At 34.4% G+C, this 24,196-nt stretch overlaps 1 protein-coding gene across 1 annotated transcript in view; it reads left to right on the top strand.

The window, feature by feature from the left end:
• The window catches only part of SLIT2 (slit homolog 2 (Drosophila)), a gene marked incomplete at both ends in the record, with an annotated part of 87,111 nt that overhangs the window by 60,591 nt on the left and 2,324 nt on the right, over positions 1–24,196 (top strand). The window contains 8 exons of the mRNA XM_009079172.1: positions 633–704; positions 927–998; positions 2,372–2,443; positions 5,020–5,183; positions 10,035–10,159; positions 10,293–10,390; positions 11,821–11,960; positions 23,530–23,623. Of these exons, the coding sequence (XP_009077420.1) occupies positions 633–704; positions 927–998; positions 2,372–2,443; positions 5,020–5,183; positions 10,035–10,159; positions 10,293–10,390; positions 11,821–11,960; positions 23,530–23,623 (837 nt within the window). The remainder of the gene's footprint in view (positions 1–632; positions 705–926; positions 999–2,371; positions 2,444–5,019; positions 5,184–10,034; positions 10,160–10,292; positions 10,391–11,820; positions 11,961–23,529; positions 23,624–24,196) is intronic.

Genomic DNA, 24,196 nt, shown 5'->3' with positions numbered 1-24,196 from the left:
AAAAGCACAGTAAGAGAATAAAGAACAGGCACTATTCACATTTAATACATCTTCTTCAAAGCTTCTTTGAAGCTACCATCTTTGAAGCTATGGCATACCACTCCAGCTTCCATCATACTTAGGCTTAAGGTTTTATTCATTAGAATAGTGAACAAGAAAGATGTTAAGGCTTCCTCTATAAATCTTAAATAGTGTTCTGTATAATAATAGCTCTGGGCTTTGATGTCTTCAGCATGTAAGTGTTAAATAGAGTATTAGATGATATTTACTCATGTGTCATTAGGGACATGACTAGAATGAGTTCCACTTTAAAACATCACTTTCATTTTTTTACATGGGTTCATGTAAGATTGCATTATTAACTCAGTAGCATGATGGACATTGCTATTGTATAAGAATGCATTGCACTGCTTTTTCATCTGTATTGAAATGAAAATGCTTTTCATTGATCAAGCTAAACATTGCTGGGCTTGTATATGGCATGTGAAAATAAAAATACGTGCTGCTTTAAATATTGATAAATGATGATACTACTTCTACTAATAAAAATAATGTGTCTGTCAGTTTAACTTACAGTGTTTCAGGACTGGGGTGGTCATTTTAAGGTCTGAATTTCTGAATTTATTTTTTAGAGATTTAAGTAACAACAGAATCAGCACTCTTTCTAATCAGAGCTTCAGCAACATGACTCAGCTGCTCACCTTGTAAGTTTAAACATGTAACATGACTCTTTGGAAGCATTACATTGGGGGTTTTTGTCTTGGAAAGAAAGGGCATTTAGTAGATATTAAAGCTTGCTTGTTGTGGAGGCTGTAAAATAACTTGTTTCCTAACTAGCTATGTGTGCAAAAGCTGATTTTGGTCATGCACTGCATTTTTTACTGAATGGCTGATACATTTGCTGATAGTATTATCTATTTTTTCAGAATCCTTAGTTATAACCGCCTAAGATGTATCCCTGCACGGACTTTTGATGGATTAAAATCACTTAGGTTGCTGTAAGTATTATTTTATCATCATTGCCATTTTCCAGAATTTGTATTTGTGCATAGCCAATAGCAGAGCTGTACAAAGTTAGTGAATTTTAAAAGCTATCAAACATTTGAGAAGTGAAAATTACATAGCCTTGAAACTCTAAGTGGCTTCATTCTGGGGAAGTATAATCTCAAAATGCTGCACAAGAAGTTATATGACCCTGGAGAACATTATATATGCAGACATACACTCTTTATTTTTCTGCTTTTTAATCTTGGCTATATTTTTTTTGGTATGTTCTTCCTTGTTTTAAGCATTAAAGCCTAACAAAAGCACCATATGCATAAATTCCTTTAGTATATATGAGGGGGTTTTGCAGTTAAATTTTGAATATTTTTATTCTGCTGGTAAATTTCTTTCTGTCTTGTTTAATTTAATGTGGAGTGTTTCCAAAACCATTGCATCATGGTTAACTACTGAAAATCAATAACATGACTTTTTGGTTCCAAGAAAACTTTTACCACTAAGAAAACTGTGGTTGAAAGGACACAAAAAGGGACAAAAGCAAAATAAAGAACAGTCAATCTGACTTACAGCTTCAGTTTTTCATTAAGAAAAAAGCCTGCAAAAATTCTTTCTCAAAAGTCCCCAGCAGAACATGTAATTTTTGCTCCCATTTGGGTAATTTATAACCATTTAAAAGCTTAGTTGGATTAAATGTCTGAAGCATGGTATTATTTTAGTATGCTCACATAACTTCAGTTATTTAATATAAATATGGATAATTTCAAGAACAATAATTCTATATGTATTAGATATTCATGTAGCTGAATGAGAAGCAGAGAGATTTTTGTGCAGGTTTGCTATAATAAAGATAACACTTTTCCCAATATTGATGATTAATAAAGTCTTTCATTCACTAACTCTGCTATCAAATTAGGACAACAGCCTTAATACTTATATTAATGAACAGTCAATGTCTGTATGTTGCACAAATCCATGAAAGATTAAAAAGAACATATAAACATAATTAATGGGGATTCAGGGAATTGCTGAAAAAGTCAGAAATAATAACTCTTCTGCTATCTCTAAATCCTGTCAGGACTTTGCAAAAGTCTGCCTAATTTATCAGCTTTTATTTTTCAATTTTAAAATAATCACAGTATTTACATTTCTTATGAAAAGGGTGAAAAAAAATCAAATTTCAAGTAGGCATCCAGTTAGAGCTTAAAAAAAAAAAAACCAAAAAAAAAAGCAAGCAACAAACAGCTGGAAACACTGAGGAACTGGAAGAAAAAAATTGTGAAAAGCTGAAAACTGTTTAGAGAAGATGAAATTTGCCAAGTTGATGCTGATTTTTATGTATATATATTGTCGTGTTTATTTTCTTTTTAAGGTCTTTACATGGCAATGATATTTCTGTTGTTCCTGAAGGAGCCTTTAATGATCTCTCAGCATTATCACACCTGTGAGTATTCAGATGGTAACTGTATTTTATGAGTTATGCTTAGCAATTTCCATATAGTCAAGCAAAGACAGGATGCAAAGGACAGTTCTGGAAGAAGCACATGTATCTGTAACAGAGGCTGGGGACTGGCCAGAGAGGTAGAGGCAGCTCAGCAGAAAAATCCTGGACCTGCTGCTGGGCTGCAAATTGAACATGTCTGCTGTGTGTCCTTATGGCAATGAAGGCTGAAGCACTCTGGGCTGAATTAGAAAGTGAGCAGCCAGGTGATTGAGGATACTGATCACTCCCTTCTGCTTGGCCCTCCTAAGGCCACATATGGAATTCTTGTTCAGTTTCTCCAGTACACAGCAGGTGGATGTGAACCAGAGCAAATCCAGTATAGGGGCAGCAGGGTGGGTGAAGGCCACATCATACACATTCTGGGGAGAGGCTACAGGAACTGGGCTTATCTAGCCTGGAGAAGAGGATGCCAAAGAGTGACCTAACAGTCTTTCAGCCTCTCAGGATTACAGCAGTGATGGAGACAGTTTTTTTCTCAGAGGTGCACAGTGAAAAATAATAGTAAACCATCACAGCCTGCAACAAGGGAAATTTGATTGAACAGAACGAAAAATTCTTCAGTCTGGGGGTGGTTCAGCCTTGGAACAGGTTGCCCAAAAAAGCAGGAGAATCTCCATTCCTGGAGATTTTCAGAGCTCAGCCGGATACAGCCCTGAGCAACCAGCTATGAAGGGAGCCCTGCTTTGTGCAGGTGAGACTGGATGACCTCCAGAGGGCCTTAAATTATCCTGTGATTCCATGTCACTGTCTGTTAAGCTGACATTAAACACATGATGTCTGAATTCAGAACACAATTTTGTGCAATACTTTTCCTGGTTTTAATTTTCAATGGGAACCTAAATTAGAACAAGTTGCCTTTTGCAAACCTTGCTGTGTTTATGGATAGTTATTAAATCTTTGATGAGTAAGTTGACTAGTGCCTTTAGAGATATCTGGGGTTTTTAAAGTTTCTGAACAGCTGCAGTTGTTAAAAAAATTGCCTCTTTCAAGTTCAGTATTGGACATTTACCTTTAATTTGCCATTTCTCAGAAATTTCATACCGATTAAGCTTTCAGTCATTGATCACTCATTCAAATGCTACTATTAAACTAGCTTATCTGCATGAAATACCAGTAAAACTTACATAGATTCAATTGTTGTTGCTGGTGTTTTTTTCTTAATGTCTACTGGTTATCCTTGCTAACACTGATTTTGCCAGAGCAGTTGTGTTACCTCAGGTCAGGCTGCCATTTACTCTTGTAAACATAGAGTGGACAAATTGTAGGTGTTTCTCCTCGCATGGGAAGTTCCTTGTCACTAAGTTTGAGTTTTGTTACTGCTCTGACTTAAGCTTGACTGAACAAATATATGTATTTTTTTGAGTTCAGCTGGAATGTAGCAATAATTATGTGAGGGCTTCCTGCTCAATAAGGCAGAAAAGAGTGTTTCAGCAGACATAGTTTTTACTGCCTTTGCTTGCCAAAGACTTTCTTGTATCTCTAGAAGATCCACTGATTCAAAGCTGTAGAACAATCCCAAAAAAAAGTACTGAAACATCTGGAGAAGGAAGATGTTCTAATATTGCCATTTGACAATGTTTGCACATGTCAAGATTATCTGTTGAAAGTTCTATGATTATTGTATTTCTTAAAAGGAACATGGGTAAATCTTTATAGAACAGAACAATGCTTCTATCCTCTGAATTAACTACACAATGTATCATTGTTCTCAGAGTTTTAAGAGTATTTATAGTTTCTAGCAGAGAAAATAAGCACTCGAAAAACCTTTACAGAACTTAATTCTGAAAATCTCTAGCTAAATTATTTTTTAATTAAAAAAAAATCAAAATAAGCACTCGAAAAACCTTTACAGAAATTAATTCTGGAAATCTCTAGCTAAATCATTTTTTAATTAAAAAAAAATCAGAAAGATCATCATTTAAAGAAATGGATTTGCTTTCATAATGAGGCAATTCTTATGGAACTCCCACAAAGCTAGAATAATGGAATTTTATTTACTTATAAAGCAGAGACCTCTTACAGAACTCTGCACATAGTTGTGAGTTGGGTGGGAGAGCTCCAAAGAGGAAATAATTCCAAATGAAATTTGGAAGCTTAGAAACAGATGGTTTGTACCAGTCTGGGAGACATAAATTGAACAGGGAGAATATCAATGTGGAACTCTGTGGGGTTGCCTTGGCTGCTTCAGAAGAAATACTTTATTCTGGTTAACTTAATTTCCCAGTATCAATTTCATTCTACTATATGAATGAATACTGCTAGTCAGTATTAGCTCACCAAAGTTCACACATAATGCACCAAGAATAGCTAGCATTCTGGACCAAGTTTACTGCTAAAACTGTCACTTCTTGATTTAGACCCCAAATCCAGACACTTCATGCTTTTACTGTCAATTTGCTGATGGGAGAGCAGGTTTGTGGTTTGAAGGGGTTTTGCCAGTCTGTTTTCTGGCTACTCTTTTAAAAAGCAACCAATTTAAATCTTTATTTCCTTTTCTATTTGTTTGTTTTCCACAGGGCTATTGGAGCAAATCCTCTTTATTGTGATTGTAACATGCAGTGGCTGTCTGACTGGGTAAAATCAGAATACAAAGAACCTGGTATTGCACGTTGTGCTGGTCCTGGAGAAATGGCAGATAAACTTCTTCTCACAACTCCTTCTAAAAAATTTACTTGCCAAGGTACTGTTGTTACTTTTTCTCTTTGAAGAGTCAATTCTGAATTTTTACAAATAGTAGATCTGTGAATTGAGTCTTGTGTGCTCTAAATACATTTATTATAGCATCTTCACTCAGCTTTGTCATCACTGCTCCTCATTCATAGGGATGTAGCCATTGGTTCCATTCAGGAATTGTATTTATTTTAAAGATTTCAATGCCTATCTCTTTTATAATAGATGAATAAAAATGTCTTTGCACTTGCAGTACAATATTCCTCAGTGTATGGATATACATAGGTATTTTGTACTGTCTCAGTCATGAACTACAGTTTAAATATCTAGACTTCCCTTAGCCAAGGAATGGCCTTTTTCTTCAAACTGTTTACAGTAAAAACTGTAGATGTATCCATAATCCCTGCAGTCTGCAATTAAATGCATCAATATGTCCAGAATGCTTCCTCTGATATTTCAGAACAAAGCATTAAAGCAAATAAACCAAAGGCAACAAGCAAAAGGTCAATAAAGGCATTTGATAAGCTCTATAGAGGTCTCCTTCTAAAATGTTGTTTTATGGGCATTTCTATCACAACTTATATTATTGCCTGATAATTCCTAGGTTCTTCTCTTTTTCTGAACTGTACTAGTACTTTTTAGAAAAGTACCTTTTAACTCACATGGAGTGAAACTTGGTTTGGTTTACTGTTTAGTCTTCCTCTATTGCATCCATTTCTCTCTTCTTGAAACCCCAGTTGAAAAAAGAAAGTGTGCTTAGACTTGTAAGCCACTACTAAGCTCATAGTTATTTCTGAGGCATCAGATGAATGTGATCTTAAGTCTTGTAGAAGTAACTTAGTCTCTTCAAGCTATTTTGACTCAATCATCTCTTAACATATCTTCAAAGGTGAGCCTAGACCCTCTGCAATTTTGTCCTTTAAAAAGCAATGGATTTTGTCAGTTGCTAGCACTTTTTCTCATCCAAAGTTGTTCTTTACTGCATGTTCATCCTAGTTAGTCTTCTCTCTTTAGGCTTTCTGTCAAAAAGACTTTCTTTTTTCCCCTAAACAAAATCCAGTAGAACCCATCTTATTACTTCTGAAGCCAATGAATTTTCTCTCCCTCCAAATCCTTCTTGCAATTTTTCAGCAGTACATCTCTGAGGTCATGCCAGTGTTCACTGCATGTGACACTCATCTGTTGCAAAGCTCTTAGTCTGTTTTTAGGTAGGACGTTTGCTGGACAATCTGATTGTTTTGTTTACAAGTATTCACTGAACATTATTGCAGATATGCTCCTATTGCACATTGTCCTAGGGATACAAGTGAAAGAATATTTCTATGGACATGAAGGGCCTGTTTGGTTATTTTCCAGCTCTGTCAGTTTTTAAAACTGTATCATTCCTGCCTATACCCATTGTTATGTTTCTGTCAGACAATCCAGAAAATATACCTTACTCCCTCTTGCCCATCAGAAAGTATCCTTTATATTATATGGAGGGTAAAAACTATATTTGTTTCACTTCCAAGTGTGGAGATTTGATATTATGGATACCTTTGAGAGGAAATAATTTTACTGCTACTGAACGATGAAGATGCTCATAATTATAGATTGCAAATCAGCAGCTTTTCAATGACTTGATGGCCCTGTAAGACATTATATGTCTGTTACTCAAAGATAAGTAATTTTATCTTTTGCTTAAAAATGAACTGCTGAATGATAGAAATTAAGAAGATGCTATATTCCTATTAGAAGCACAAATTTAGGCTATGAGTGAGAGGGCTGCTTTCAGAATGTCTGTTGATGGTCTGCTATTGTGTATTTATTTGCAAGAAAAAAGTAATGTGTAATTCCTTCTTATCAGTGTCTAAGGGTTCAATTGAGAGTGAAACGGGTGCTTGAATTTTACCTACATAAGAGTAGTTCCCAGTGAAAATGAACATTTTAAAATGAAGCCTCATCTCAGTTGTAAAGCTCCATAAAATCACTGTACCTTACTCTTAATTTTATGAATTCTTTTACTCTAAGAATCATCCCTTAGCACTTTCTTTTTTTCAGTTAGTTTTCTACATTTATGGGTGGATTTTTCTTTTTTTTTTTTTTTTAAATGTGGCCTCTAACAGCTTCTCAATTTTTTACTTTTACTTCTTTATCATCCATGCCCTGCTTCTAGAGATTCCAGGGCCTTGTGGTTTTCTGATACCAGGTAAGGTTATAAGTAGATCTGGAATGGATGATCTGATTAAGAATGGACCTTCTGACCTTCCTCTTGTGTACCTTGAGCAGACTTCTTTCCTAAGACATGCATGTTTACTGTTTGTTTTCCCCTGTGATGATTTTACAGCTGACTATTCATGACATATCATTTAGCATATTGTATGAATAGTTCTGTTATTTCAAAAAACTGAGATTGAGATCTGAAAATTATCCAACTGAAGTCATAATTTCCACTGCATTGTACTAAAATTGGTGTTTTCATTAGCAGTGTAAATACTGATTTTGAGGCCATATGCAAGAGAGGAGTCATAAAATGTCAGAGCTCAAAGTTTTTCTTGCAACAAGTTCTCTAGAAGTTGGTTTGAGAGTATTTGTGTCATGGTTTTTCTGCAAAATACTTAGATGGCTACATGTATGTGTCTATGTCAATGAAATGCTGGTAGTTTTTCACTGTTTGCAAAAGAATATATATTTTTTTAATCTTTTTTCTTTTCCAGTTAGGGCTTATTTAAGAACATATATGCCTACAATATGAAAAACTAAACAATAGGTTATTAACCAAATTCTTTTTCATATACAAGTCTTCTAACACATGCAGGCAGAAATAGGAAAGGAATGGTTAGTGAAAATGGAAATAGGTTCCAGAACTTCCCTTCCATTTTTTGATCTTAAAACCAAAGAATGAGAAATCAAAATGTTAGTTTTTGTCAGATACTACATATAATAGTTTGAAATAACACAGTATGAAATCAGATAGTCTTATTTACTATCTTGTTGAGACTTAGATTCCCATTTTCTGTCTCTGTTTTGGAAGTGAAATTCAGATTGCTAATCTGTTTGGGGAAAAGACTTTAGTTACTGGGGTTTTTTTAAATTCATGCCAACTGATTAGCATTTTATTACATGGAAAGTAGAAAAGAGAGTATGATGTTCAGAATAAACAGAAGGAATGAGAGACTCACAGGCTACAGTGTGGTGTTACAAATTCTTAAGTATGTGCCTCTTGGAATTATTTTTTTTCCACAAGATCACTTATACTGCAGCAATAAGCAGCAATAGTCTAGAGTACAGTCAAGACTTTCTAGATGTTAATTCTATGATGTTTGTTTCAACTTTTCTACCTCTGCTGTGTGCTGGTCTAACAGATACTTTAAGCAGGTATAGATTTCTCTCTCAAAATAAGGTAATGAAGACAAGAATAGTCAATGATTCATACAGATTGCAGCTTTGGCAATAAGCACCTTATCACAGATTACCATGTTCTGCTTGCAAGCTGTGACACAGAAGGATACCAGCAACTGCAGATTAAAAAAAAAAAAAATTAAAACAAATCACCCACTCCTTGTCTAACACCCCCCACTGAATCCTTCTAATCACATGGCTTCCTTCCATGCCAGCTCCTTTACAATGACTTAGCCGAGATTAATTTTGCAAACAAAAATGAGAAAGTTAAGAAATCTAAGTTTAAAAATAGAATAAAGCCCCATATCTCAACAAAGCCCTTTTAGTTTGGAAAACTGCAATTTGGCTCATTTTGTGTAAGACCTGCTGAGGAGCAATCAGTGGGTCCTAGGAGTTGGGGGATTTTGTCTAGTTAGAAGAAATCTCTGGTTATTCCTTAAAATGTACAGTTCACATGTGAATAACTGAAGGGATTTTTTCATAGGGGAAATCTGAAATCAAGCTCTACTGTCATCAGACAGTACAGCTGGAGATGCAGAATCTATGTTCGTTGTCTTAATAGGCATTTGGCAAAGTCATCCATTTTCTCTTACAGTAATCAAACTTCTTCACAAAATTTATGAAAACAAATCATTATTTATCCATGGGTGTTTTCTAATTTTTAACAAATAACCAGTGATTTCTTCGGTGGCATGACAAAAAGAAATAAAAATACAAGGTTCCTAACTCGAAAATTCACCCTGAAATGGCTGTAAAATTGTAAAACAACAGCAAAATAAATGAGTAGCTAAAAAATATTTATGTAACAGGGATGAGATTTGTGTAGGATAAATATCTAAGTCTGGCTTCTGAAACTTCACATTTTGTCATTATTCATTTCTGAATTCTGTCATTGCAATCATTTATATAAGAAATGACTGCAAGCATGGATTGTGGTCCTTATTTGCACATGGTTCTGTGGTACAGTCTGTATAATTTGTGGGTTCAACTAATGCACTAATTCACAGAACTGTGGCTGACTCATAAGGGAGAAGGACACAGTATAGAGCTATTTTTGGTGAGATAGCTTGGACAATACAATTTAAATTACAGTTTACAGTGATAGCCCACTTTCTCATAGGCAGTTTCTACCCGCTAACAAAACAAAAGCTGAAATTCTATTCTTCAGTTTCTTAATACAAAGGGAAGGTAGTTATCATGGATCAGAACTGTACAGATTTCAGAGAATAGGGATATCAGAATCACTTTGGTGTCAGCTTCTTTTAAAAAAACCAAAAAGTGATACTTCAACAAAATATCCAATTCCAAAATCATTTGGTCACATCAAAAGCATTAAGGCAAATCCAGCATTTTATTCATATAGAAACACCACAAAGTCTAAAATATAAAGTCCATTTTAAAATTTAAAGCAACATGGCAGAGGGATCCTGTCAAATATAAATTAATAGTTGTTTCTGACTATCCAATTTGTATTTTTAAGGGCCTGTGGATGTTAATATTCTTGCCAAGTGTAACCCCTGTTTATCAAATCCATGTAAAAATGATGGAACCTGCAACAATGATCCAGTTGACTTCTATAGATGTACATGCCCATATGGTTTCAAGGTAGGTACAGAATGAAGAGGGAAAAGCTCACTGAAATGTAAGCTTCTCCTTAGCAACCTCTAAGTTTTCTTTGTTTCCATTTCACTAGTGTCTGTATTTCCTTCTTACATTATAACTGTTGTTCCCTGCATAGGGTCAAGACTGTGACATTCCCATTCATGCTTGCATTAGTAACCCATGCCACCATGGAGGAACTTGTCATTTGAAAGAAGGAGAAAAAGATGGTTTCTGGTAGGTTCTTTAATTGTAATAACAGGATGGAAAACTACTGAATTTTACATGCTGAAATAATTTTGATGTTCATCTTTGGGTTCTCTGTGTTTGTTGGTAAGTGCAGCAAAAAGGCAGATTTTTCAGGGCTTCTGAAGTTTTCAGAACGTGTTGCCATCCTTGGAAAGCTTCTAAAGCTTTGAATCTGTTAAAAACAATAACAAATGATCGTGATTAGTTGAGGCATATCAGGTCAAGACAACACAGTATTGACTCCATTATGCTAATTAATAGCTAGCTAGATCCCTGCTGAAAAAAAATCTCACAATTCATCTGTTGTTATGTGTATTACTTCAACAGACAGCATGTAAATGATAAAATGTAAATCCCAATGAAACAGAAAATTAATGATTCATTTGAAACTCACTATGCCAGCAGATAAACATGCTGTGAGCATTTTTAATCTTGAGTTATTTAATCACACAGTACAATTACTCCAGATGTACTTCATGAATTATGAAATAAAGTTCTTTAGCATTCTTATGTGAAATTATTAGTCATTTAATAATCTACACCTCGAGCTTGTTAGAAACGACACTTCAAAAAGATACAATTCATTATCCTGCAATTCATTATGACATTATTCTTATTTTTTTTAATCCAAATTCTGCCCAAAGAGTAAATAGCTTTCTACTAAAAATTAAGTGTATACATCTTAATACTATGCCTCGAGAATTTAAATTGACGTAGTCATGCCTCAGAATTTGACCTTCTTCATTTATTTGTTTAAACACTGCACATTTTGAAAAGCAAAGCAATCTCATAATGAAAACTGCAGAAATTATAGATAGAGCAGATTACATGAAAATGTATGTTTCGTCATGTTTGAGTGACTTTTACATTTACTATCTATTTTGATGTATTTGTTTTGCAGAAACATACTTAAAAGCAAAAAATAAATGACTGCTTTGAAGGGTTAATACAGGCTTTGTTTTTTTACATTAATGCATGTATTGTGCATGGAATGTTAAAAAGCTTTATATTGGTGCATTTAACTGAAAAATAGTAGAATACTACTGTTACATATTAATCCCTGATTCCACAGTCTTTTCCTCGTGTTTAAGATTGAAAAAACTGAAAGGATCACTTTCCATAAGAAACCTAATCTTAAATGTAAATGGAGCTGCTTTAATGTTCCATTATTTAATTTAAGAAGCTCCTTAGACTAAAGATTAAGCTACAAATTTTGAAGCCTTTATTCTGTAATTTAAAAATATAAAAAAAATACTTTGGTGACATTTATTGTATGTGGTTTTTTACATTATATCAGCCATGTTCTGTTACTGAATAGTGATTAGCAATTATCGTACCTAGTAATTACAGAACTCCTTGTCTGGACTCCCCAGCTAAAATGTCCATGTGGTTTTGGGGATTTTTTTTCTGTATTACAGGTGCACTTGTGCAGATGGATTTGAAGGTGAAAACTGTGAAGTAAATGTTGATGACTGTGAAGACAATGACTGTGAAAATAATTCTACTTGTGTGGATGGAATTAATAACTATACTTGCCTTTGTCCACCTGAATATACAGGTAGGAGTATAAGAGAAAGTACAGGTAATTCAAGAATTCCTAGCAGAATAGTAATATTTTCCACTTTGCAGGTGAATTAGGAGTTGCTCTACAACTGACTTAAAGCCAGATTTCCCTCCATATTTTTCTCCTGTATGGTTTGTAGTCAAAAGCAGACTTAATGTCCACTCATGAATTCCTTTGTTAGTTTTGAAATTACAGCATTTTTATATTTGAAACATCATTCAAAATGTGCCTCTCCCTCCTGTTTGCCTAGCCCAAACACCCCAGTGAATGACCTCTGCAGCTGTACAAATCTGAAAAATATCCTGCTTTATCATGTAATCCTCATCTTACTAACAGGGTAGAAAAGGATTTGTCTGTGCCAGTGGGGAACTGTATTTGGCACCCCTGGATGCTCTCCTGCCCTTCATTAGAAACATTAATGCAGAGCTGGATGTTTACTGCAAGGAAAAAAAAAGGACAAGTGTTGAATTATTTGTTTCTATCTGTTGGCAGCCAAACCAAAGAATTCCCTTCTCTTTGAGACAGAGGATGCTGCCGTCGTCTCTGTGGGAATGGAGGATAGTTAGAACAGCAGCACAAGGGAAGTAGGATCTATAGTTTATATAGATCTGGTTTACAGTTTTTCTAACTAGACAGATCTATTTTCTGTCAGCTAGCTGACCACTACAAGAACATAGAGCTTAAATTCACAAAAACATTATTTGAAATGCATTTTTAAAAAAGTAAGATCCACCACAACTTGGGAATTAACTCTACTCAGTCATCCTATATTTTTACTTCAAACAAATTTGACCTCTGGAAAGCTGTGAGGAGAGGTGGTGAACTCCTGAATTGATTTTATCTATTGAAAACACAGCTAATTCCTTTTTCACCCAAGGTGTTTCCATCATTAGTTCTACAAACTGTTGGATTGCTCAAATGTTTTAGTTATTCAAATTTAAAATCAGTATTTAAATCTTGGGAACACACAGTGAGTGAAGATGACTGAGCACAAGTATGAGAAATTCAACTTCCTAATCTACTGTGTGTGTTCATCCAGCACTTACACTGGGTAAATATTTGGTAGAAATTTTCCCAGACAGAATAAACTACAATACCTAGAGCAATACAGGTTAAATGTGTAATTAGCCAAAAAGGTATTTGATAATAAGCTCATGTTCTCTCTCTGGAAGGACAGACATAATCTTCTGCTAAGACAAAATACTGTTTTGCCAAGTACTGATACATTAATACCAAAGAGCAATTTAGAATTCAAGCCTAGGGAAGAAATAACAGGTAACAGCATCAATAAGTATAGAGAGGTGTTTGCTGTTTCTGGTACAACTAATATTTCAGGTATATGTAAGTGAAGCTTCAGCTCCCCTAGGATCAATTGCTATCTCCTTTAAAAATGGGATCAGATATTCTTGTGTGTAGATTGGAAGAATGCAAAGCAAAGTTGCATCAATCTAGTGTTCCTGTTCAGTGGCTTCATGCTAATAGGTTTTATATATCTATTAGATAGGAGATATTTATTTGAAGTTCATTCCTCCTCTGCAGTTTGGCAGGTGTTTTGACCCATGTCCTTCACTTTCAACATTGCTCTGGGTGCATTTAACTGCTGGAGTCAATAGCTTGCTGAATTCTCAGTATGCCATGAGAAAGACTGCTTTTTATTAAATATCCATGGAGTGGATATAAAGGATTGTTTACATGTGCTAGCCTAAAACATTTATAATGTGTGCCTGTTGCATTTCTGGAGTATTGCAATTGAAATGTAAATTTGAAATTTACAATTGAAACAAAATTTGAATTGTTTCTCTGTGATTAAAGCAAAAAAGGAGAGAATACACATTGATAACATTTTTTATGTTTCTGTTGCAGTAGTGCTTCTTTAGTCAAATTACAGGAAAGTGTATTTTTAAATTTGTTTCGTAACTGCACAATTCTATCAGAGTAATACTGTGAGTTTACATGGCAAATGTTTTTGTTTTCTAACTGTAATTCTTTCAGAAAAGGAAATTTGCTTTTACAGATGCAATGCCTACTCATAAATGCCACTGAAGTTAGTAGTACACGTGAGTAGGTGAGAATCTTCTCACCAACTCTAAAATAAAACAATCTTAGCTGTAATCAGTAAGTTTAGCCATTCTGTTTGTTAAAAACTGTTGACAGTCTACACTGTCTCATCATATGTTTTTCAACACTTTACCAGGAAAAAAAAAAAAGACATTTTTTAAAAAATACATCACTGGAGCCTCAAGTCACTTTATAGATAATTTGGGCAAACATTGTAGCAAAGGTTCAGGTTTTTCATTGCATAGAATACAGTACAGAATTCTACAATATACTATCTTATGAAGTTATAAGGAGAAAATATAAAATATTGAGTTAGTCAAGGCATCCTTATGTCTGTCATCCTTGATCTTGCATAATAAACAACCTTCAGTGCTAAGAGTTAGTCTGACAGTATTCTGGACACATCAAAATCTAGAATGGGTAGTGTTCAGAATATGAGTAATCATACAGTTGCCTCAAGTGTGTATGAGGTACCAAAATATTTACAAGATTTTTTGTTCTCTGGCCTACAGCTTGAGTTGAAAGGTAAGTAACAGAATCTCTGTCCAGTTTGTATAGAGTGATTCTCATAAGGAACTTTGTAAACGTTTGGATTTTGGTATCTGTTCGAACAGGTTAAAATCAGATATGCATATTTCTAATGACTTTTTTTAGGAAAGGGTTTTTTTACTAAACTAATTCATGTACTAGTTGGGCAAAAGTAGGTTAAAAATCAGAAAAATAGGCTATATATTCAGTATATCAAAAGATTTTTTAATTCCAAGATACTTATCTCTAGCTCAGAAAGTCCCTGAGCTGTAAGTTCCTGGTGACCAGCACAGTAAAATAGCACTGTAGGCTTGTCCTGTTCTCTTTTAATTCTGTTGACAATACTTTGAATTGTCTGTGTTCAAGATGTCATAGCATATATGTACTCAATATGGAAGTGCACCAGCCCAGAATATTTTTCTGGGTGAATGGTTATCTGCAAATATGCTTTTACATTTCAGTAGCACAGTGTAAGGAAGAAGTCAGCTGAAACCTGCTGGTATGAAATGTAAATCATTCTTCTATATATTTTTCATGTGGAAGGCTTGTTAGAATCTCAAATTAACTGTAAAGAATATTGCAGTGCAAAACCTAACAGGCACTTTTTGACTTTTCTAACAATCCCTTGAAAATTGACACTTCTCAAGTATGCAGTGTTGATCTAAAAAACAAGCAATTAAAAAAGCTGGTTATGTTGTTGCCTAAGAATCCATTTTGCTCTGCCTCAGTTAAGTTTTACAGCTATCTCCACAGTTACAGGTGGAAAGACAAAGAATGGCATTTGCATTTTACTATGAGCTTTCTTAACATCACAGACTGTAACTGAAACAACAGTAAGCACAAGGAATCATCAGACACTCAGGGTGTCTGATGAAAACTTGAGAAATAAAACATTGAAAATACCTCACTATGTCCTGCACTCTTTAACCTTACTATTCTCTTAACATTACCATCTGTTATTTTAACCTCAGTCTAATAAACCTCAGGTCATTTTATGTACATTCTATAGATTACAGATGATCATTTCTCTTGCTCATTGTCATAAGTCATTAGATCACAGACCTAACTGATTCAGAAGTAAAACCTTTCTTATGCCACTGCTGGCATGTACTTCTTACCTTTCTGTTTGTTTTGCTCTGCTGTAGGTGAGACTCTGAAGCTTGCTTCATTTTGCTATATCAACCTCTCTGCTGCTATAGTTGTGCATTAGCTTAATGTGCTATGCTGTTGTATTACAATGTAAAAAGTCTCTTGTCTCTTCTGTCTTTGTCACTGCAAGCTGCTAATCTGAATGAAGTGGAAAAAGGTCAGTTGTCTTTTAAGCCTATTTTCACTTACTTTGGTTTCTCACTTTCCTTTCCTTAAAGGTGCATGGATTTCAGTTCTTACAAATGATCAAATGAATAGTATACAGATATCATTTAGAAAGCTCACTGCAAATCCTCAAATTGGGCACTTGGCTCTGGCTGTGAATACATGTCAAAAGAATGTTGTTGAAGATGCATATCACTGTGCAGGAGTACTTTAATCTTCATTCATCATCTTTTTTTTTTTCAGATATACTGAAAATTTGTGCAACCACTGCTAGGACTAACAAAAGAGTTTACATTGTAGTCTTCTGAAATCTTTATTCTCCTCACCTTAAACACATCCACTGGTTTCCTTCTGATGTATTCTCTGTTTTATAGCACTGCTTTGCTTTAATTTTTTCATTAGGTTGTGGTACTAGAATACTGGAGTATAAAATGGCAATTTTCTTGCTCATCATTTCTGTGGCCTTGTTTTGTTGTAAATACCTAAAGAAATTGAAATTACTATATTAAGCAGAGGCTATGGTAGAAGAAAGGTAATGTTGAAGAGATTTATGATGCTAACTTTGAGTATTTCTGAATATTGGAGACATTTATCATGCCAAATTTGGGTTTTCCTGATTTTTAATATTTTTTTAAGTTTCTGTCTAGCATCTATCACACTAACAGAGATAAACCATCTTCTGTGCAGTCTGGTCATCTACAGAGTCTGAGAGCAAACTTAATCAATGATAGCATATTTATGAAGTTGCATATTTAGTTTTTAAAGCAAATTAATAATTTTGTAGTGTATTTGCCTTGAATTAAATTACTATATTCTGCAGTCTGTAAAGCAATAGAATATTTCACTCGTAATAGAAATGTGTTTGTTATCCATGAAATAACATGGTGAGCAAGGCTGAAATTATACCATCTATGTCAATTAATTTAGACATCTGATGAATAGTTCTTACAACTTTAACTCAGAGGCTAAATTCTCTCTGTAACTGATGCAGAGTACAAGACATTGCCAGAAATTGATTCCAACCACAGGTTTTCCATGCTTAAAGCTGTATTCCTCTTAGACGTGTTGCAGTATTGGCATTTTATTATTACTTATCTAGACAGCAAAAATAACCTCCTGTTTTTCTTGTGCACTATGCAAGTGTGTAAAATTGCTGATTATAAAAAGAACAAACTCCTCACAAACAAATCATCAAACACCCAGGGGATGTGAACTAAGTTCAGCTCCAAAATTAAGCAGATGTGTATGTGATACATACTTGTATTAACTTGCCAGCTGAACATGACTGTTATTGATGGTCTATAAGGTGCTTGGAAGACCAGTCAGCTTTATCATGCCAGACATGTTTTGAGTTTTGACAGTAGTAGGAAAAAAAAGGGATAATTCTAAGCAATGATCTCAGTTTAGGCAAGCCTTAGATACATATACATATACATATATATAGAGAGAGATAGAGATATTTTTCAAAATTTCATTACATGGCCTTCCTGCTACTGCAATAAACAAGTTGCATTACTACTTTCAATTCATTTGGTAATCAAATAAGTACCTTCTAAAATTTAAGCATGCAAGTAATCAAATGCAAATCATGTCATATCAAGCTTGATAAAAAGTTTAATTATTTCATCAAATTACAATCATAATCCTCATTCTCATAAGAACTACACGTAAATGTTAAAGCTTTTTAGAATAAAGAGATACCTTTGCTACTTTTGCTTTTCATCACTCATAAAATTTTCTATTTCATCTAGCTTAATATATTTCAAATGAGTATTCTATATTAAAAGCTCAAGTATTAAAGTCATTTTACTGCATTTTCATAAAGGAGAAATATACATGATATCCTTGGCAAGCTGAGCTACCTGCTCCTAGTTTGATCACTGCCATTACTCCTTCTGGTCTATGATCCATCCTTCTGTTTACCTTAATTGTCTTAAAAATTACCTGCCTTGAAGTTACTATTTCTTTCTTGTTACCAAACAGCATATGTAAAACAACTAGAAGTGTTAAACAAGAGATCCACAAGCATAGGGGATAGCTGAACCAAACAGCATATGTAAAACAACTAGAAATGTTAAACAAGAGATCCACAAGCACAGGGGATAGCTGAGCAGGCTCAAGCAATGGGGAATGATACAAACGGTCTGGCAATTGGACTCTAAGATTAAATCCCAGCAAAATGTTCAGATTTATAGTTATAAAATGCATCCAAGTGTGACTGTGAACTTTTTGTTAATTCTAAGCAACTCACAGAGTCCCTCATAGAGTAGACATTTTTATTTGTCATTTCTGAATAATGAGCTTAAGACCTAAAATAATATATGAATTTTTGTAGTCTACTGGTCATCAAATTCAAGGCTTCATAAAAATGCTGCAATTTTTTGTATATAGTTTAAGTGGCACTGACATTTTCCAACCAATTCTGCACTCTGGGTCATCAAATTCAAGGCTTCATAAAAACGCAGCAATTTTCTGTATATAGTTTGTTAAGTGGCACTGACATTTTCCAACCGATTCTGCACTCTATTGGCTACTCAGAAGTAATTAAACAGAGACCTCCAGTCAAGGAGTCGGATACTAATAACTAATTGATAAAACATAAACACTGCAGAGATTAACTCACAGTCTATCCCAGCCAAGCTCAGAAGCTGGGATGGATGCATATATACACATACAAAATCCTTCTCTTCTAGCAATTACCAGTAAGTCTGTGACAGATATTTGTTATTTTGACTTTGGAACAGCAATCTTCTAGCAAAAAGCCTGATTTTTGATAATTAAAACTGACCATTGTTGCTTTTGCACACCGTCTCTAGGTTTTTGTTCTGATGTCACACTCAGTTCTGCTAATAATTTAAGGGTAATTTTAAGCTTGTTTCTTTAAGTTTGCTTGTAATTAGCTATGTGCTATTATAGTTAGAAGCCCTTGTTCATTTTTGTTAGAGCACTCATCTTCATTCAGAAATCTAGTGGCTTTATTTGACTGTATTTTAAATTTAGTTAATTCAGAATAACAATGATGTAAATCCTTTTTCACCTCTTTGCCTTGTTACTCAGTATTTGTTGTACTACATATCTATATAGTGGAAAATCCAGAGTTAAGGGTCTGTTCAGCCTTGAGAGAAGGTGGCTTGGGGAGACCTTATCACCCTGTTCCAGTATTTAAAAGGATGGCTACAAGGAAAACCACATGGAAAAGGGGAGGGGTAATGGGTACAAGTTACTCCTGGGAAGATTTTAATTAGACACAAGAGCAAACATTTTCACACTGAGAGCACTCAGCTACTGGAATAATCTCCCCTAGGAAGTAGTGGATTCCCCAACATTAGACAGTCTTAAGATTCAGTTGGACAGGGTTCTAGGCCATTGTGTCTGGACTGTGCTTTTGCCAAGAGATGATCCTTGAGGTCTCTTTCAACCTGGTCTTCTAGGATTGTCTGTGGTTCATAATCTTATCAATTCATAAGACTGAATTAGCACACACAGAAGAAACACAAACTGACCTATGAATCTGCTAGCTTAGAACTTTGGTTAGTTAATCAAGGACTACATACAATTCATCATCAGTATTTAATAGTGTCATTTGGTTGATTAAGTCTGCATCATAGTCTATATCTAGCTGCAAAATCTCAGTAAATATTTGTCTTGAGCCTGGGGGGTTGTGTCCATTTGGACTGTGCTGACCACACAGAGTTCCACTGGTTTCAATGTTACTCCATACAAGAGTCCAGACTCCCTAGATTAACTAAGCAAGATGTCTTATGAAAGGAGTTATTGTTGTTAAGTAATTAAACTTTGGAAGCTTTTCACAGATTTTTTTGACACTTTATCCACTGCTTATTTTGAAACAAACTACTCTGTTACTTCTTTTTCTACAAACAGAAATGTTCCCATCTTCAAAAAACACAATTACTTAGCCAAAGTCTTATAGAAGCCTCAGTTACAATATTATTAGATGAATAAAAGATTGTCCACACACATTCCTGTCAGGCTTCCTGGAACTGAGACATTTGTTTCACAATCTTTTTTTATTATTTTGAAGTATGCTTTTTAAACATTGTATTTATGTTTCCTAAATCAGGGAACTCTCTAAGATTTCCTTCTGGTAAAGCCAAGGAGCCTAACTTGGTAAATATTTTCTTCAACGAGTGTTTTATTTCATCACTATCTTTTCATTTCAACAAAATTAATTTCTTCCCTTCACCTTGTCTCGGTTCAATTCTGAATGACACATTGGTAATTGGGTACATTGAAGGAGATGTTGCTTTACCAGGAAACTACTTGAGTGGCTCAGATTCCGTGTCACATATTTTACTTTCCTTTTCTATTAACTTTTTCAGAAACAGTTTTATTTTGGTCATGGGAACGCTCCATTCAGAAAATTAGATCTGTTAGCAGTACAAATGAAGACCTTGGTTATTTTTGGTTTGTTCTTCTGGTATTTATATCTTCATTCAGAAATTGAGTATCTGATCTACATATTTAGATTCCATCTTGAATTTTTCTTCTTTTACTTTTTAGTGTTCCTATGTGCACATCTGTCATGAATGCTACTTTTTTTTTTTAAGAATGAAAGTGTGTACTATAAGTAAGGCTAACTTTTATGTTCATAGGGTTTTTTACATGATTCTTTTGCTGTATAGACCACCATGTTTACCATGTCCTTTTTCTTGAATCCTGTTTCCTATTTGCTAATGGACAGAGCATAGAATTTGCAAATACAAAGGGAAAGTTTCCTTCCTTTTCTGCAGTCACAGCACAAATAGTCCTGCTTCTGTGTGGTTTTCTACAGAGTACTCAGATCAAAATCTGACCATAATCTCAAAAATACCTGGTGATGTTTGCAAGCCATTTGTCTGCAGTATGCCTGGTAGTGTAACATTGATGTTAGGATTTGAAGTGGACATTTTTCAAAACTGTAAACCTTTTTAAAACTTACATGCCCCATCATTATGTAGGATTCACAGCTATGAGTGGGAAATAAAGCTTCTCATGAGGTGATTCACCTTTCAGTGTAGTTCAGAAGGTATTAGGCCTATCAACCTATGACTACTAAAATGCACTATACTCTAAATAAGAAATCCTGTATTTTATAAGTACCTGGGGACGATTTACAAAAGTGGACAGGCTTAGGCACTATTGAATAAAGCTGTTTGACACATAAGAAATTTCAGAAGTCTGTGCCAATGATAATCTAACCTATGGACCAGTGACAATCCTGTAGCAAAATCAGTTGAACAAAGCTGACAGCAATGGTGAGAATGCTTGTTTCCATTATGCCAGTCCTAAATTGCCTTCATCTAGGTATTTGGGTTTTTTTTTTTCACTGAACTTTTACTGTGAATCTATAAAAGCAAACCTTTCAGCCCTGCTTGGAAGATGGGCTCAATGTGTCACTTTCAGAACTCACGGGTATATAGATATGTAGATATATATTACAGTTAATAATCTTGGGAATGTTTAGAGATGTTTTTTTCCAAGTCTTGTAAGTACTGTACAGCCATGTTTTTATTATTTGTAATTGGGGTGTAATCTATTTTTCAGTTCTGCATGTAATTTAATGTAGAATATATGCAATAATAAGATATTTTTATGTGTGCAGGTATATATATGTGTATATATATATACACACATGTATGTAGGCACATATATACATTTCTAACCCATAGAAATGTCTTCAGACTAGGTTAAAACAAGTCATTTTTGCTTATTCTAATGGCATGATCCTTAAAATCTGAATTCTCTGTTCCCATATTTATATCTCACTCTTAAACACTGCTGGCCTTTAAACAGATCTCAGCTATTACAACAAGTTCTGCAAATTGACTTAATGCTATGTGAAGAATTACTACCTCTTGGATGTATTTGTTTGAACAAAACCCTTTGAAAAGAGAAAGGGATCTGGGTTTTGTTTGATATATCGTTGGATGCAAAGAATCTCTGGTATTTCAGGATTCTTTGTGCGCTGACCTAGTCATAACAATTGCACATTTCCAGACTAATAATTCTATTGAGAGCTGAAGAGGCTTTGAGGATAGAATTATAATCCTTTGTATTAGTCATCTTCAGTGGCCTGCATTTGATCTCCTTTCAATTTACTACATATATTGACAAAGTCACATTGTTACTGACAGTCTTCCTGAGAACTGTTAAGTGGCCTATGCTTCAAGGCCATTTTCTTTCAACTAAAAGCTTTATTTGGTTTGTAGGGAACATGCTCTATTTGCAAATTGGGAATGTGTTATCAATATTTATTTAGGTTTTTTTAATCTTTGCATAGAACCAATCTGGATCTTTTGGATGGCTGCAAAGTACTTGTCTAGCTGGTTTTTGGCTTGTCCTCCCATTTTTGAAGATGTAGAGGTCACACTTAGTATACATGTTTCAAATGTGGTTTTATGCAGCAAAACCATCTTTGCTCCTGGTTCAGTTTTGCCTTTTCCTCTACTCTTGCTTTAATATAGAATGTTCCTCAACTCTTTCTAAGTTTTTGTTTATTTGTCCACTATACTGCAAGCCACTACCATGCTCAGATCAGTAACACTGAGAGATACAAAATATTGTGCCTCTTTGAAGGAAAGTTCAGTTGGAGCAGTATCTGCTCATCCACTGATTCCTTCTGCTCTTTTTGGTGTAGAGTTCTACTTCTCTTTGCTTGCTAGCTCATGTATTATTACTGGACAAATAACAAGGGACAACCTTATTCCTTCCATAGCTTTAGGGTCTGAAGGACCTGTCAGTCCCTGAATTCAGCAGGGACAGGGTTGATACCTGTTGATTATACATGTATTATTCATATGGATGCTGGAATAAGTATATCTACCTCACAAACCAGTGATAAACTTTGCAAGTGTACTATCTATGGTATCATCTAATTAGCTAGTCAGAGAATAAGACCTTGTTGATCTGTTTACAAACCCGTAAGTGTTTCCTTCTCAGAAAGTTGCAAATAAAATCCTATTTTAACCATATTAAAATATTTTATAGATTATACAGCCCATGTTGGAAATTAGAGCCACTGCTTCTATCAGCAGGGAAGGATAAACATTTGACACAGATATTCTTTTTTTTTTTCACAGAGCAGATTATAGATAATTTTGGTACATTAATAAATGCAAAAAAATAGAGTCACATTTAAGAAAAAGTAGAAAACAAGTTTTCATTTTGGGATAATTGGAATTGTATTGACATACAGTGATATTAACAGGTTTTTTTCAGGTAATAGATTACTTAGAGTGCTAGTGCAAATCTGGGTATTTCTGTGTGTAATTTGCTTAGAAATAAGTATGAGAAAAGCATAATCATGACTTGTTTGTTCTAGTGAGAAGAGTTTCAATCACTAGTGTTTTGCTATACAACAGAGCTAGATAAATATTGTAAATGAAAAAAGTATTTTCTTTGCAAAATTATCATTTATAGCCATGGATAGATGATTTATATTGAACTCAATATTGTTTTATAAAGAAGTTATTAGATATATTATTGTTTATTGTTACTGATTGGCTATTTAATAATGTTTATTATAAAGGTATTTATTATTATATCATGAAGTATGCATATTTCAGTGTTAAAAAACTTCTAGCCATTGCTTTTAAAAGAGAAACTGCTATTTTCAGATTACTGTGATATTTTCACTGAATTGACAGTATACATTGTATTTCAGGTGAACTCTGTGAGGAGAAACTAGATTTCTGTGCTCAAAACCTGAATCCTTGCCAGCATGACTCAAAGTGCATCTTGACACCCAAAGGATACAAGTAAGTTTGAAATATTGTCAGGGTCCAACTGAATCTAAATTTCTGTTTTTCTCTTCTGCTTAGCTTGCTTTCCTTGTGTTTTAGTGGAAGCAAGTTCTATTCTCAAAGTACTTAATTAGGTTATTATTAAGCATTATGGCAGAACAGACCATTATTTTCATGCAGAGCTACATTATTATCTTAAGTATGTTTTACAGAATTTTACTGATTATTAACAGTTCTAATTCCAACCAATTTTAAATAGAAATGCAGGGTAGTCTATGTGACAGTCTGTACAAAACCCTTTTAGGAGCTTGGACAATAGGAAAATAATTGCATTTAATTGAAGTGGAATAATTAGACTGCTTTTAGAGAAGTAATTCTGAAAGAGATTATTAGAAAGGCACACTGGAAGGTATAAACTAAAGAAGTCCAACCCCATGAAAACCAATCTTTAATTGCACCATATCCTTATCATAATTAATTAGTATGCGCAATTTGTAGTTGTTTTAATAGGCTTTAGATTAATAAATGCAGGAAACATGCAGGTTTCAATTGTTCTTATAAGCACCTGTATTATGCACAGCATGCTTT

Source organism: Acanthisitta chloris, unplaced genomic scaffold, assembly GCF_000695815.1.
Source record: "Acanthisitta chloris isolate BGI_N310 unplaced genomic scaffold, ASM69581v1 scaffold1527, whole genome shotgun sequence".
NCBI lineage: Eukaryota > Metazoa > Chordata > Aves > Passeriformes > Acanthisittidae > Acanthisitta > Acanthisitta chloris.
The sequence above is the reverse complement of the archived record's forward strand: the minus strand, read 5'-3'. Positions and strand labels throughout refer to the sequence as shown.